Source organism: Agelaius tricolor, unplaced genomic scaffold (assembly GCF_023055355.1).
Source record: "Agelaius tricolor isolate 1412-34295 unplaced genomic scaffold, bAgeTri1.0.p SCAF_9, whole genome shotgun sequence".
In the NCBI taxonomy this organism is placed as follows: domain Eukaryota; kingdom Metazoa; phylum Chordata; class Aves; order Passeriformes; family Icteridae; genus Agelaius; species Agelaius tricolor.
Genome location: NW_027269269.1, coordinates 3,786,655 through 3,802,839, shown reverse-complemented (window position 1 = coordinate 3,802,839; position 16,185 = coordinate 3,786,655). Strand labels below are relative to the sequence as shown.

Sequence of the window (16,185 nt, the reverse complement as noted above, 5' to 3'; positions counted from 1 at the left end):
TCTAAATGAAATTTGAGGTTATTTTAATTGAAATAATGTTTAAAATCTAATTTACTCTTCATTTACTGTCTGTATTGGATTCAACTTTTAGGGAAAAACCATACCACTTAACTCCAGTACCCTTTATAGTCGTTCTGTCTGGATCAATGTTTGGGTAGTACATAGTAAAAGAAAACTTTAACAGTGGCCTGGTAGTTCTTGAAGAGGTGTCTGCATTGTTCTGTGCTTTTAAGATTTTTAGCTAGAAACAAAATTATTAGTTTGGTTAACTAGTTTGCTGCAGATTCCTAGGCAGGCTTGACCAGTCACCCCACTTAATACCTCAGTGAAACACTTCTTGAACAGAGTTCTTCTGGAGATACCTAAGTTATAGGTGAAGAGATGGCACATTACTGTGGTAGTGAAAGCTGTATAGATATCAAGAAAGTTGAGGTGCATTTGAATTTTGAAGATTTTTTTTTTGTAATTAACTTGAATTCAGTTTTCTAAAGGAGTGTTTGAGTTTAAGGGCTTGTACTGTGTATCTTTGAGAGAGAAAATTTTCATTCATTGAAAAGGGAAAGTAGAAAGGGAGGACTGTGCTAAGTGTTCTTCACAGAAAGCTTTGCAACAGCAAAAAATAAAGGCAGCATTTATTTTTGCTATTTTTTTTCTGGCACAAAAATAAAAAATGTTTTTTTTTGAAATCTAGCTGATTGCTATTACAAATTTTATTTCTCTTTTCTGCAGTCCTAAGGTCAAATGCCACAGGAGATGAGCTCTCTTTTAAAGTTAAGAGTGGGAGGATGGAGAGGGTGAGGGGGAGTTGGGAACTATTCAGATCTCATCAGCCATATAACTTGACAGCTTTGTAAATAGAGCACAGAGAAAACTGGTGCACATCAGTTTTGCACATGCACTGATAAAAAATGAACAGTCAATTGTTTGTATCTTTGCTGGACTGCTAAATTATAAAGTCCAAGATTTCAAAGGGTTTGAATCCATCATCTAAATCATATCCTTCAGTTTGGGGAATGTGGTTAATTATGAGTACAGATCTTTTTGAAGTTCTGCCTGGTTTACAAGCTTAAATACTTATTTGCACCTGCCAGGCAGTTAACTACCTCAAATATTATGTGAACAAAAAAATCACATACATAAAGTTTTAGTTGTTATGAATTGGTATCTGTGGAATTTCTGGCTAAGAAGGACTTAGAAACCATCTTTGAAAACACGGGAAACTGTAAATTCCTGGGGCAGAAAATTTCTTTACGTTGCATCCACCATTTTTATAGCTCTAAAGTAAACCATTCCATGATGCAAAGGATCACTAGGATGTGTCCATACATCCTGCTATAGCAAAGCAGATCTGATCTAGAAGCAATTTATTCAGCTTTGGTAGTTTGGGCCAGTAAGTGAAAGCATTTAATTCTAACTTCTGTTTCCTGCTTGTTTTTTGATCCAAAGCTTCAAAGGTAGTCTGGAAAGGAAAACTTATAATTAAGTCAATTCAAGCCTTATATTTGAAAGTTTGATAGGACTTGGGAGGGACTGATTCCAAGTGATTTATCAAAAGATCAAAATGTAAATGGTTTAACTGAGTGGTATAATATATTCCATAATGCTACTGTTTGGATAAGCTAACTAGAAAGAGTAGGTATTTAGAAAGAGTGTGTTAAAGATTAATGATATTCAATGAAAAAGTTTATTTAGACTTAGGGAGCACAAAATCTAACACAAGTTTGTCTGGTTCCAGTCCCTAGTGGTAATCATGTAGCTTTGTATACAGTCTTACAATTACATAAATGAAATGGAGTGTAAAAATTAGCACAGGAAGATACAGCTAAAACTGACATGGCTTTGGCATTGATTCCTAGTAGAAACTTGTCAATTTGAAATAAAATTGTGTAAAATGTTCTATATCTGAAGTAAGTAAAAAAAAGAAAATAAATGTTTTTATATATTTTTTAAACTTTTTGCCTACCAGCTTTAATATGGTCCCAGTATATCACAGGAGGACCGTGCTGTACAGTGCATGAAACTGTAGGATGTTTGGTTTTGTTAGTAACTGCAACGATTTACCTGTCTGCTCCTTGATCTGAAAAAAATTCAGTAGTAATAAGCTACATTTTAGCTAAAAGAAAGCAAAACAAAAACTAAAAATTGTTGACTAAGTTTGTGGTTCTATTTTTACTATCTTTTTGTAGTTGCTTTCATAAATTGTTCATTTTCTGCATACTTCAGGGCTGTTCTTCAGAGGAGAGTAAAGTTTATTCTTAACATAAAGGAAAAATTAAAAATTCTTAGAATGTCCTGTAAAATGCTTCTGAAGTTTTTATTGTTACTTTATCATTTCAGCTTAGAGGCCTATTGGCCAGCTTGATCACAGAGCTCCTCCCATAGATGCTTTCTCAGCACAAAGCCTTGGAGGATCCAAGTGTGTTTGATCTTGGAGAATCTGAGTGTTTCTAAAGTTTAAAAGCTTTTTTTTTGCAGCAGATTTGGTTAGGTTGGTGGCTTTGGAAAAAGTTTTTTATATGCATCACACACATGCATGCTTATATGCATCAAACTGGTGGAAACCTCCTCTGAAGTTGCCCTAGTTGAAGATTTCCTGCAGCTTTCCCACTGGGAAGATGCCCTGTTCTTCCACTGAAAATACATACTGGAGAGCAAGGTCCCCATATTGTGCCTTTCCTAATTAATTCTTTCTGGCAACTTGTTGTGTTCCCCTTGCAGTTTTGTGGTGTATCACTAATGCATCAAAGCAAACTTCAAAGTACCAAGCAAAATTGATAGGATATTTGGATGATAAGAGGGAATAGCAGCTCCCAGTAACTTGATAACTCCTAAGAAGTTGATTGATAGTTCTTGGTAATGAATTCATAGGATTCAGTCCCCAAAATTTTACATATGGGTCAGTGTTTATCTTTGCAGCTTGTCCATTGTATTAGGTGCCCTTTTGCAAATGAATTGAAATAATGCCTTTAAACTGCTAAATTTGGCAGAAATAACCAACTATAATAACATTACTTGTATAGTAAAATATTGTGCCCCCTGTGATCTGCAGATCTATTAAACTTTTCTGACAGTTTGAGAACTGTGAGAGCTGTAGTGGATTGAGTTTTTGAGATTCTTATTGGCTAAGCAACAGTTTGTGCCTAGCTGATGGTCATTAACCAGCTCTGGTTTATTTGGTAACAGAAGTCCTAAGCTTTTGAAGATCAGTGCACTCTCTTTGGCAATTAACTTTGTTCACCTTAGCTATGAACCTTAATATCAAAGTGCTTCTTTGCTGTTTTTGTAACTGAGCGAGTGCCTTCATACTTCACTTGTCCCAGTTTCTTCGCTTTCACATGACTGACCTAATTAAAAAACAGACAGCTCAATAATTCTACCATAAGCTAGTAATAATGAAACTGTGGGAGTCCTTGAAGCCCTTTATCATTCAAATACACAGTGGTTTCATGAATAAAGTGGATGACTAAGTATTACTTATAGAAGTAAGGGAGATTATTAGCAGTGGAAGACACATTTGAACTTGCTGAAAGGCTGGCTTTTGTCTCGAGAAAGGCCTACTCTCAGTAATAATTACACCAGGTCTTCATTTTATCCCAGCATTCTCCTCTTGTTCACACTTTCAGTGACTGAATAGCTTGCTGTTGCTTGTTAATCCCTGCAGGAATGCGGCTTTGGATACGGGGAGGATGCACAGTGCATGACATGCAGGCCAAACAGATTCAAGGAAGACTGGGGCTTTCAGAAGTGCAAGCCTTGTCTGGATTGTGCCTTGGTTAACAGGTTTCAGAAGGCCAACTGTTCTGCCACCAGCAATGCACTATGTGGGGACTGTTTACCAGGGTAAGACCATTTCTGAAGATGAGACTTGATTCTAACCTGATTTACATTAAAATTGCTTGTTCATGTTTTCTGGATAAATGTTGGTACCCTTTGTGTGTGTATGAAGGTCCTATGTTCTAATCTTGGCTTTACTGTATTATCTGAGCACATAATTTCTGAATTGCAGGAATAGTTATCTACAAAAATGGTTTGATAATTACCTGCTTGGTCTGTGAGAGTATTGTCTGTACAGCACCTGAGCAAAATACCTTCAACAGTGTTACTGGTGATTTAGTTCATTGTTATAAACATGTAAACATTTGAAAACATACACTGCTACCTTCTTGAAAAATTATCACATTATTTGCTTGCATTTTTTCCCTCCTTAAGTCAATGCCTAATAATTCTCATGCACATAGATTCTTAGGCCAAAAGCAGTGAAGCAGTGACTGTGGTTTACTTTCTGAAATTTCTTTCACCTTTCTTTTCTTCAAAATTTATAAAGCATGATCCTAGCTGAAAATCATAAATTAATCTGAAAGAATTGTTTGCTGAAACTGCTGTTATAAATCAAGAGCTGTGCTTCATTTGTTGTCCTGTCATCCCAAAATTCTGTTACTAATTTTCTCTGTTTGTACTATTAAATCCTGAGATCTCTAAAAGGCTATTCTTTCCATTGTTGCCAAGTTCTGATATTATAAACACCTGCCATGAATTTGTAAAAAGACATTTTTGTTGCTTTTTTGAACTAGTAATTTAACTGATAGTAATAGTGTATGAGAACTGATTTGAAACTGTAACAGTCTTTTTGTTGTCAGAGTATATATTTCAGACATGCTTGAAAGTTCATACATTTGTTTAGTTTCTATATTTCAGCTGTTCTATTTTATTTGTATAGATTTTATTTTTTTTAATGCCAACTATCAAATACCTGAACACTGTTGAAGCTTCTGCCATTACTCCTTCTCAAGCTAGAGATGAAACCTCTTCATTTAAAAGCACTTAGTACAGGTTTGGTAGCTAATCTTAGCTTAAGTCACTATAGAAGAGGGTGCAGCCCCAGGCATTATAGATGTTACTCACAACCACTTTTGATACTACTTGCAGCCACACGGTACATTGATTTATGCTCCTCTAGCATATTAATATATAATTATTGCAGGACTCACTTGGTTGTCAGCAAGGAGAAGATTTTCTTCTTCTGTAAACAATATAAGCTGAATTTTGGAAGATGAGAAAGGATTAAAAGAGAAGCCACATTAGGACATGAATTAAAGGTAAAGCTAAGCTGGAGGACATGGGAATGCTTCTCAGTATTCCAGTCAAGAATGCCTCCTAGATAGGTGTGTTGAGTATGTTTTAAAATGAGAGCTGCTTCCACAACCTGAGTTTTTTCTGGCAGCAAAGCTGGAAACAGAAGGAAGGAGGGAGGGAGTCATGGCCGTGGCAAGGGTAGTCATGGGACCCCTGGCTTGGATATTTTGAGTCACAGAACTTTAAAACACACCACCACTCATACCTGTCCTTCAGTTTAGATGCTGCCCAAACAAATGGAGGGTACAGCTAGGTTAACCAAATAGTTTAACTGATGTTTTACCTCTTAGCAGTCTTCTTTATTTCTGTTTCGCATGGATTTCCAACGTGCCATTCTCTGTTGTTCAGCTTCCAAATACTACAGTGAGCATGTAACCTAGAAACAAATATTAACACATTTTGTTCAGAGTAAATGATCACAGTGACCCCTTCAGTCTTGCAGCCTGTGGATCTGTTTCTGTTCACATTGATAAAGTGGGAGTTTCTTGAGCAGTTGGAAAGCTGTTTGCATTAGCTGATAAAAGCTTCATACTTTATGGCATTTGCAGTGTTAGGAATATAACATCAGTAGAGTTGGCACCTTTTATTTAATGTGTCACTACCACTACATGAAAATGGTCATGTACTCATCTTGAACAGGCCACTGCTGATGATTCTGTCTTACTTCTAATGAATGGTTGAAAGACAGACAGACCTATTTGATTAGGAGCTGTAGGTAAGTTCTTTAGAGGATGTCATACATTAAAATTTGAAATATAGCATTATAAAGTTCTGCTTTTTCTTTGGTGCTACTCTTGTTCCCTGATTGGGAATGTAGGGTTTTGCCAGTCACTGTAGTCAGTATGATATTCAAACATTAGGTCAGTAATAAAGTTCTTGAAGGGTCTTTAAATAAAATGTCACTGATATCCAGCCTGTTATATGTTTTTAGAGATGATAATTATCTTGTAATATATAGATCAATCACTTCACTTTTAGTTTTTAGACATGTAACTAAGCTTGCATAAGGTAAGTTCTTAATGCTTGTCATTAATGTATGCTGTGATCTGTGTGGAAAATGGGATATTGATTTCTGTCCAAAATCTCCAGAACTGTTTTTCTTCTGTGAATATAAGATTATAGTGACCATGCATTTGGACTAACAGATCTAGATGTTTTCCTCCTATTTATTTTCAATCTGTCTTGTCCTACTAATTAATAGCTACTGTACTTTTGTTTACTTTTATTTTCTTCTGTTTCTTGATTGTTTGCATTGAGACTCAGATTGACAAAACTTGCAATTATAGAAGATTTTGTTAAAACACCTGAATTATTTTGTGAGGAATAATAACTTGTTTCAATTAACTATTTTTCACATTCTGCTATCTTCTAGATTTTATAGGAAGACTAAACTTGGAGGCTTTCAAGACATGGAATGTGTTCCTTGTGGTGATCCTCCTCCTCCCTATGAGCCTCACTGTAAGTGCTGGTTTGGCTGTTTTCTCTTTTAAATTTAAAGCCTGGCAAAAAAAAAAAAAAAAGACAGTCACAGTCACAAACTCTTTTTAAAATTCATTTTCTTGTTAGTAAAATATTTTGTTCATACATTTCAGCAGTCCAGTACTATCATTGAGAAGTTCCCACAAATAGCCAGTCCAATGCTGATCAACATTCCTGTCACACCACATGGTCAGGGAGTCTTGATTCCACTTCTGATCTTGTCTTATAATTTTTTAATTTCTGTGTTAATGCCAAAAGAAAAGCAATCTTCCTAGACCCTCTGACAACTATCAGGTAGGGTAGTATCCTTTCCTGACACCCAAAAAGGCATTTGTTGATACGTTTAAAAATAACTTTTATACTATGGTTACAGTGAGAGAACAATATAGATAATAACTTTATATTCTTGTATACTGTTAAAAGGAAGTAAGTAATTGGTTTGTCTATTTGTTTTTTGCCAATGAGAGAATTAGTATCTCTTCAAAATGAGAGAACCTCTTTATTCTGTAGCAGAAGCCTTGTTACCACTTCTTCCAAGACTGTTGGTGGTCTACATAGCATCGTGTTTTTAATTCAATGAAAAGAGTGAACTATTCTTTTTGTGTTTATTGCTGTCTACTTTATAAAATAAAAAAATGCATGTGATTCAAAATAATTATGTGGAAAATCTTGGGGTTACTTGTTTGTTTCTGTAACGGTGAAGTTATGTTTTAGGAGTTTTTTTCCCCCTAGTTCAAATTGGAACATTTGTTTATCGAAAGAATAAATTGTCAGGGTCCTGAAATACTTTATGCTACTTTAATAAATACAGTCTCTTATAAATATCCTTTCTTTTTTTTTAATTGTGTAAAATTAAAATAGAACCAAGAGTATACTATTGTGGATTAAACCCATACTTTTCAATAGTTTCCTATTGCATTAACTTCAATTTAATAATTCTTCTTCTTCATCATTTCATATATTGCCTAAATAGTCTTTTTTCAAGTAAACCGAACTTTCCTCTGTTGTTTCCATCCTAGTTTTTTGCCTTTTGGGTAATAAAGTTGTAAAACCAGATTTTCAAACATTTTCCACATCTTTGAAAACTTTTAAGGACTGCAACACTCAAAGCCTGTAAATCAGAGAATAAGTCAAATAAGTTCTAATGTTTGCAGCAGTAACTCATGCCCATGTATAACATAAGCCTAGAAAGTAAATTCAAAAATGTTCAACTATTTTTGTAGTCTAGACAGTATCTTAAAGTGTTTAGAAAGAATGTTCTTCATATCAAACACTGTCAGGTTTGATGCCAAGAATGAAATGCTGATCTCGACTTACTGATGTAAATCACTCAAATTCAATGAGTTGCAGAAGTTATTTCTAGACAGAGTATAGACAGGGCATTTCATATATGTATGTATTTTAATTCCTTCAACTGGGCAAATTCAGTATTATCCCCTTCATCTGTTTTTAATCTTTTTTTATCTGAAAAAAAAAGTGAAATGTAAAGTGGAACAATGTTATTCTAATGGAGGATCTCTAATTCATAAATTCATTTTATGTTTTTTTTCTCTTTTCTTGTTTGTTCCCTTCTAAGAAAGTGTGCTCTTCAAAGATGAATTCTGTTCTCTAGCATAATCAAAGACAGGGAAGAGGAAATTATCTCCCTTATCATTCGGCTTTGACTGTAGTTAGCAACTTGTGTATTTCATATTTTTCAAAGTCACAAGTTATTATTTTGAAAAGGTGATGAAAGAACAGTTGCCAAGTCTTCTGAAATAACTCAGCTTGTTTAGTTTATAGTGATTTGGCTTTTGTAATTGAGCCTGAGCTTGGATCCTAAATTGAACCATTAGGAAGCTATTACTCATTTTAAATGGACAACAGGCAACCCCGTGGAAAAGAGCATTTTCTCTGGCACAAGCTACAGTGGTAAATCCAGATTAGAGACATTTTCATTCCCTACTCTCATGGCTGTCACACCACCTTTGGCTAAATGACAGAAGTGGTAACAGCAAAGTTGTGAGAATTGGCAAGTATTCCTAGCTTTTACAGAAGCAATAATAAAAGGTTTGAAATCATTAAAATGTTTGTTATTTGCATAGTAACCGCCCATTAAAATCCTAAATAACAGAAATCCTACATGAAGTACAGTTGCCATATGTTGCTCTGGTTTTCAGAAGGCTTTTGTTCAGAATTTGTGTGTTGATTCTTCAGGTACTAACAGCAGCTGCCTCAGTTTTGGAAAGTGTATATGCCTTCCTCAAGAAGCCTAGGAAGTTTTTCCTACAACAGTTGCTAAATGAAGTACTTTTGAGTTCTAGCATCAAATAGGGGGAAATTTAGATCCGAGTAAAAACCATGATTCTGTAAGTGTACATAAATAATGTGTGGAACATTTTACATGTAATACTGAAAATGTTAGTTGTCTATTCCAATAATGGATGTATTTTGATAGTTAAGACTGCATTACTTGAAGCTAAGTGGAGACAGACCATTAATTGAGTGGGACAAGCTCTCAATGATCAGAGAACTAAGTTCTAATTCTCTGCTTTTCTTATCCTTCTCTCTTTCCACTGTGAAACTGAAAGTCAAATATTAGTGCAGCTAGCTCTTACATTACAGATGAAAAGGAAAAGTTTAAATGTCCCGTTTCAATGAATTAATTGTCCTCCAAGGTGTGTGGCAATCTTTTGTTTGCTTAAGAACATTACCATAAGGGCACAAAGGCTCACAGCCCCCTACCTGGACTACAGGCTTATGTTAAAGCTGAGACATGGATCAAATTCTTTCTAGTAGCAGTTGATTATTACCCAGTTAGCTATAAATCTAAATACTTGCTTTTATCTCCTTTCTGTAGACATTTTAAAACAGATCTGGTTTAAATATTTACTCATGAAAAAATGAGTTTGTGAATTGCTGGAGGCAAAGTTGAAAGGATTCTATAATGAACAAGTAAAGAGAGTATTAGAGGCCAGGAGAATTGCTATCACCTTTGTGCAAACTTTAAAGGGGGACACAATGACTTATGTGTGTTTTTAAAATGTCAGACAATTAAATACACAATTATATAGTTATATTTTAATTTACTTAGTTCAGGTAAATAAACCATACAGACCAATCTTATGTATTTGGTCAGCATCTAAATATTGGAAATGAAAGCATGTTTTTAAAATTGTGATTTATGCTCAATTTGTAAACTGAAGACATTTTTCTCACCTGAAGACTTTTTTTTTTTCTCATCTGAATGACAGAATATGAATTCTTTGAACTGGAAATCAGAGTGGAATTAGAATTTATTATGGATGTAAATTCTGAAATAGAAGCTAATATAGGCTGTCTAAAAGTGTTGAAACAGTAACTTTGATAGGGTTCAATGATTCTTTTTTCCCAGTACCAATTTAGATTTGCAGAGTTCACTCTCCTGTCTGCTCAGGCCTCTGTTGTGCTTTCCCCACAGTTATGCTTAAACTGTTGCTGAAACTGCTAAGTAAGCTGGACTGTGAATCTATCTGTGATAGAACAGAATTAAAATAATTCCCTTCTAAAGGTTATTTTTAAATCTAATGAGCTCATTGACCTTAAAACACTTGTGGTGGCAGAAGTTAAGGAAAGATGTGGGAATGGTTCAGGTAACGAGCAGATTTCCTGAAGATACCGTTGCTTTCTTGGAACAACCATTATGTTTTCAGCTAGTCTGTCTTAGCAAATAAGCAAAAAAAAAAAAAAAACCAACATTAGAAATCATAATTACCTTCTTTCAGTCATAGGAAGATGGCAGATTAAAATTGAATCAAGAGATATATGTCAGATATATGTCAGATATTCTTACAAGTGGTTCCTTTTGTATTGTTCAACTCAAAATGCAGAGAAGTCCCAGAGTCACAAGAATCCTTTAGCTTCTGGACAGGCTTTCTACTAAGCAGAAGAGCCTGTGGCATGGAACCTTTTTGAGATGTATTACAAAAATAGTTCCTAGAACTTCCACATTATTGTTCTTTTCTGTATCAATCAAAAATCAGTGATGTTCCCCTTTTATGTGCAAATTCAGTGTAGAATTTGGCTGTACCAACAGTTAATTTGGAATAAATTGAGAGAGTCAAGGAAATGAGAAAATTAACACCTAGGCACAAGAGAGTATTTTACAGCCAATCAGCCACCAAAAGAACAGACTTGTGCTTTTTTTCCCTCAGTAACCACACTGTTACATTTATAAAAATACAAATTTTTTACATCATGAAAAATTGCACAGGTTTTCCAGCCAAAAAAATTGCACAGGTTTTCTGCTTGTCTTCATGGCATAGATCAAGGAGCATGGGAATCTGGGAGGATGAGGGAGGGATACCATTCTGTGTGGAGCTTGGGAAACTAGCTTTTACATGTTCCAGGAAATAAACACATTCTTTGCTTCAATGAAGCAGAAATGTTTTGTTGGGTAAGTCACAGCAGTGGACATATCTGCAGTTTGATTGTAACATCATGTACATTTGAAATAAACTGGCAATCAGGTCTAAAATTGCTACTTTGCCACGAACCAGATTGATTTCAATTATAAAGAATGTCTCAAACTAGAAAAGAAACAGTTTTTTACTAAGGTGTGGAATAAAAGTAGAGACTATGGATTGTTGAGCCAAAATACATAAAGAAGATTATTAAATGTGAAAACATTACATTTTCTTGAGGCATCCATATCTTACCTGCTTTAAATTTTGTTCCTTTAAGGAACTCCTTAACTGCCTTAACTGCCTTAACTAAGGCTGATCACAAAGTTCCCTTTACAGTTTTCTTGTGTAGAGTTTTTATTAGTTACTTTCTGTAGGTTTACAGTATTGTTTTATCTGGGAACTAAATATAAGTGTTCTGGAGCTGTGTCACTCTTCAAATCTACAAGGTATGTTGTTTCACTAATGAAAAGTACTATTTAGGGGACAAAATCTGGTGTTGTTTCCTTCTTCCTGGTGTTAAAAGTAGATGGTGTAGGAAAAGTCAGATTTCACATAGATCTACTTATTTACATTACCAAGATTAGGATCTGTGACTTTGTAAACTTTCCTATGAGTGTAATGGGTATTGGGGGTATGCAAGGACTAAACATCAGAACAAAGAAGCTGAAAAGCTAGAAATTGCAGTCTGCAGGGTTAGAACTTATCTTGTTTTGTAAGGGGGGAGCTGGAAGCTTGCTGGCTACATGTGTATTCTGTAAAATAATTTCACTAGTGGTAAAACAGAAAAAATCCCATTATCTCAGCTTTGCTGAAACTTTTTATATTATTTCATTAAACATAAATACAGCTTTTTAACTTGAGAGTAACTTTTGGATGACATTCAATTCCACATTAGTTCCACTGTTTATATAGTGGATTTTTAATTTATTTGTGTCACTTTCTTCTTTCTGTTTACAGAATTTTGTGATTTTAAAGCTGTCAGGCTCCAGATAATGTTTTTCCATCAATTGAGTTTTTCTGTAATTTTATTTGGTTGCTTTGTACATTAAACTTTGTATTGCTAATGCCAAGCAGCTTTTCAAGGAAGGCTGCTTATGTGCATGAGGCAAATGGCATCTGAAAGTATATAGCAAGTGAAATTATTCCTAATGATTTGGTTCTGTTCCAACATATATCCCCTTTTTATTTCAGTATTTGTTCTGATTTGAGATTACCTAACAGCATCTCTCATAGTCGTCTTTGCCATTTTGAACACTGTGATAGAAAGCAGCTGGAATATTGCATAAACCTTTCACAACATTCATAAGCAGTGACAGCTAATTTAAGTACAGATAGTAGCATCATTAGCTTATAAATATCATTACTGTTTTGTTCCAGAGACATTGCCTTCCCATTATTTCAAAACTGAAATGTAGACTTTTGTAAAAATGTAGTAAGTCAGTCTGATATTTTCCATATGTGACCTGATAATAGAGTAACTTATCTTCAGGAAGTCTGAAACAAATTCCATGATGTGTTTTAAGAGAGATGAGAATTGCTATTCATGTCTTAAAAAGTTTTATTACAATTTCATTTCTTTCACTCATCATAAAGAGACTTAACTTAGGAAACCTAAACGTTTTTAATTCATTGTCCTTGGTATTGAGTTGCTTCTGACCCTTTAGGGTTCGTGTATAACTTAGAGGCAAACAGCTCCTTTTCTTACTGCTCTGAATTTGCTTTATATGTTGGGCTCCTCTTCTAAAAAAAGTTGTAAAAAAAAAGAGAGGGGCGATTTTTATTTATTTTAATAACAGAGGTATTACCACTAAAATGAGTTTAAATAGTTCTGAAGCATTACTTAATGGAGAGGAAATTCAAATACATTGCAGTTTAATCATGTTCTAAAACTTTCCCAGCTTACTCTCATCAACTTTCCTTGCATGTACCTCTCATTTCTGTGCCTATATGTATGGAAACACTTCATTATGTAGCTTGTTAACACTACATATGTGTTATGGTTAGTAGACAGAAATGGTCAGAAGTATTTCCCTTGTTTCTATCTGCTATCCAGTATATGCCTCTTAAAAAAAAAAAGGAAATTAAAAACTAAAACCAAGCCTAAACAAACCAAAAAAACACCACAAGTTTTCCATAGAAGAAAATTTAGCTTATGAATTGAAATGACATTGCAAGGAGGTGCAACTCCCAAACCTAACAGAATTTCTGTTAAGTAAGCCAGACACTTTATCAAGGAATTTACCAAGGATTTACCAAGGAATCAAGATTTGGAAGCTGAAGCTCTCAGGGCATCCAATCAGTTTAAAATGTTGAACTTCTGCCCACTTTTTTGCACTGTCCTTAAATGTTTTCTACCATTCAGTTAATTTTTTTACAGTGGAAAATCTGTTTCTACAGAAAAATTTCTAATCACATCTATTACAGCTTAATTCTGCAAAAGTGTAGGTCTGAAGGCTCTTCCAAAGAATTGATTCACTTGTAACTTCTGTAGAACAGAAGTATTCAGTATAGCATGTCTGGTCTCTTATGAAAGTCTACAGTAACCTCAGGTAATGAGTGTTTGAAATGTCTTTATCTTTTTATCTTTGAAGCTCTTACAATGACAATAAGCAGGGTCCTTATTTTATGCCTACTACCTAAAGTCTAACTTAGATTTCTTTGCACAGTGAAATTTCATTAAGTTTGTTTCAAGTAGCCCAGTTCAAGCTACAAGCTTAAAGAACTAGGCTAGTAGCAAATGCTTTAGGGGTATCTCAGAATAGGTAACATTAGCCCTGTCAAGCATCTAGAGGTATGTAAGGTGTAAATATTCAAATAGACCCAGGATTCTGACTCCAAAATTCCATCACCAACTGCCCTGCTTGAGAGCTACCTAACTCTGCAAACATTTAAAAGTCCAAGGGACCTAGAACAATTCATTTGGTCTCCAGGAGTATTCCACAAATTCTGGGTCCAGGAGGCTTGGACACATTGCAGCTTTAGTTTAGGCCAAAAGGTTTGATTTACCTGCTTTGCCCTGACTGCCCTGGAAGGAAGTACATATGCAGGGAGTGAGCAGGATGCTCTAAACCAGTGTATAACTGGACAATACAGACCCCTTTCTCTATCACAGCTGATCCAAGAGGTAATGGAATTGGAATTTGAGGAGGCACCTCCAAATTTCTCTGTACCCTTCAGTGGTCATCCAAAGGCTTTTGCAGCACCGACCAGTTACATGTGCTGCCACTGAAGCCATCAGGATCTACGAGCTAATTGCTCTGTTGCTCATCTCTGAACAATCTGTTCTGTGGTGCCTTCTGATGGCAAACCCAGCAGAGCAGGTTGGGATAATGTCTGGGTGTCCTTTTCTGGGTGCCTTCTTTGAGTGCAGAATTCTTCCCTTACCCTGAGTACTGGCTGTGTGTTAGCTGCCTGCCGTTACTCTGGTTCTTACATCACCAGTGTGTTCCTTTCCCAGGTGTGTTCCCAGCACTGAGGATGCAGCCCAGGTGATGCCTGCTTGGCACTGCAGGGCCTGGGCCTGTTTGAGATCCTGGTTTCATGCCTTCTCAAAATAGCAAGTTGCAATGCAGTTCAATACAGTTCAACAGGCTCTAAGATTGCTTGTTGAGATAATTACAGTGTTTATAATTTTCACATTCTGACTGCAACCCAGTCATGGTTAAATAATAGAATCTAATTTACTACTCACAGCTTTTCAAAATGAGGGGAAAAACATATCTGCTCTGTTTCCTGTTTGGATATCCTGATGAAAGTATACTAGTAAGACTGTTCTTTTTTGGACTAGAAATTGTTCAAAAAGTTAAGAATTTGAGTTGTGTTTTTGAAGTACAATTCAGGCTATAAAATAGTGAATTTCCATTTAAATTATTATCTGACTAATCAACTCAGCTCTATTCCCTACTTCCTGCTTTATGTGTGTAAAGTACAGGTGATTGGGTCAGACTTTCTCTTTCAATTATTCTCCTCTATAATCTCAAATAATGGGCAGTCCTCTGTTTTGGTTGTTATTACTTTTGTATTATTAGATGCATTGAGACTGACCAGCAAGTCATAAAGGAGGTCTGTTGATAATATCCAATGGAAACTTAAAAAGCTGAATATGACACTGTAAAGGCTTTGCAAAGGTTTAATGCATTGCTTCATGCACTATAATGCATAATCCTCTATATCAGGGATTGAATCTACACAAAAGAATCACTAGACAACATTCTGCTGTGTTAACTGGTGTGGGTTTAGCCCCTTTTCATTCAGAAATGTATTGTCTTCTTGCCTTTCCCTCATTATAATTGCATTTACACTTCTGAAATGCAAATATTTTTCTGTGTAAAAAGATAAAATATCCTTGATATAAAAAATAAATATTTCTGTGGAGTATGCAAGACCAGGATATGGTTCAGTAACAGAATTTGCAGTAGAAATACACAGTCAAAAAAATTTGGATTTTAATGCATATGTCTTGGTAGTATTTCTGGAGGCTTTAGAGAACTTGCTTTGAATCCCCCTTTTCTGCATGTTAATTTCCCAGCAAATGGTTGAACCTTTCCTTTAACTACACGTGGTAATTATAATATGTGGTTTTTCTTTACACAGAACATGGTTTGTTAGATTGATTCCACACAGGTTTCCATAATTAGAGCTGTGTGAGATGGATTGTGACACGTTCTTCTGGATCAAAATATAGATAAAAATTTCCATACTGAAGAGTTTTTATATATGAAGGAATGCTGTAGTTAGTGCTACAGAGGAAAACTACCAAAGTGGAAAAGCCTAGTTCTTTCCTAGTCCTTTCCTGCTGTTACTTTGTGCAGGCTGGTGATGTAGCACAAGTGGGATGCAGCCATAAGGTTTTCTCTTCCAGAACTGGATGAGTTTGTGTCCCACACTTGTGCTGGTTGTCTCTCACAGACACTGCTGCAGTTTCAAAAGGCTTTGTTGCTCACAGCCAAACATCTCCTGTCATTCTACATCACTCTGAGTTCTGAGTGAACTGGGTTGGCTTTGTTGACTGAACACCTATCAGAGCACTTGGTGGTAATTATTGAGGACATGGATCATTTCTTTAATGCCTGCATCACTCTAATCTCTGGATCTGTACAAGAATTTTCCTTCCTGCCAGTTTTGTATTCTTTGGGGCTTTTTCCTCCCT

At 35.4% G+C, this 16,185-nt stretch overlaps 1 protein-coding gene across 3 annotated transcripts in view; it reads left to right on the top strand.

Annotated features, from left to right (window-relative positions):
- The window catches only part of TNFRSF19 (TNF receptor superfamily member 19), a 57,100-nt gene that overhangs the window by 18,141 nt on the left and 22,774 nt on the right, over positions 1-16,185 (top strand). For all 3 annotated transcript variants that reach the window (XM_071434061.1, XM_071434062.1, XM_071434063.1), the window contains 2 exons: positions 3,662-3,840; positions 6,506-6,591. In XM_071434061.1, coding sequence (XP_071290162.1) covers positions 3,662-3,840; positions 6,506-6,591 — 265 coding nt within the window. The remainder of the gene's footprint in view (positions 1-3,661; positions 3,841-6,505; positions 6,592-16,185) is intronic.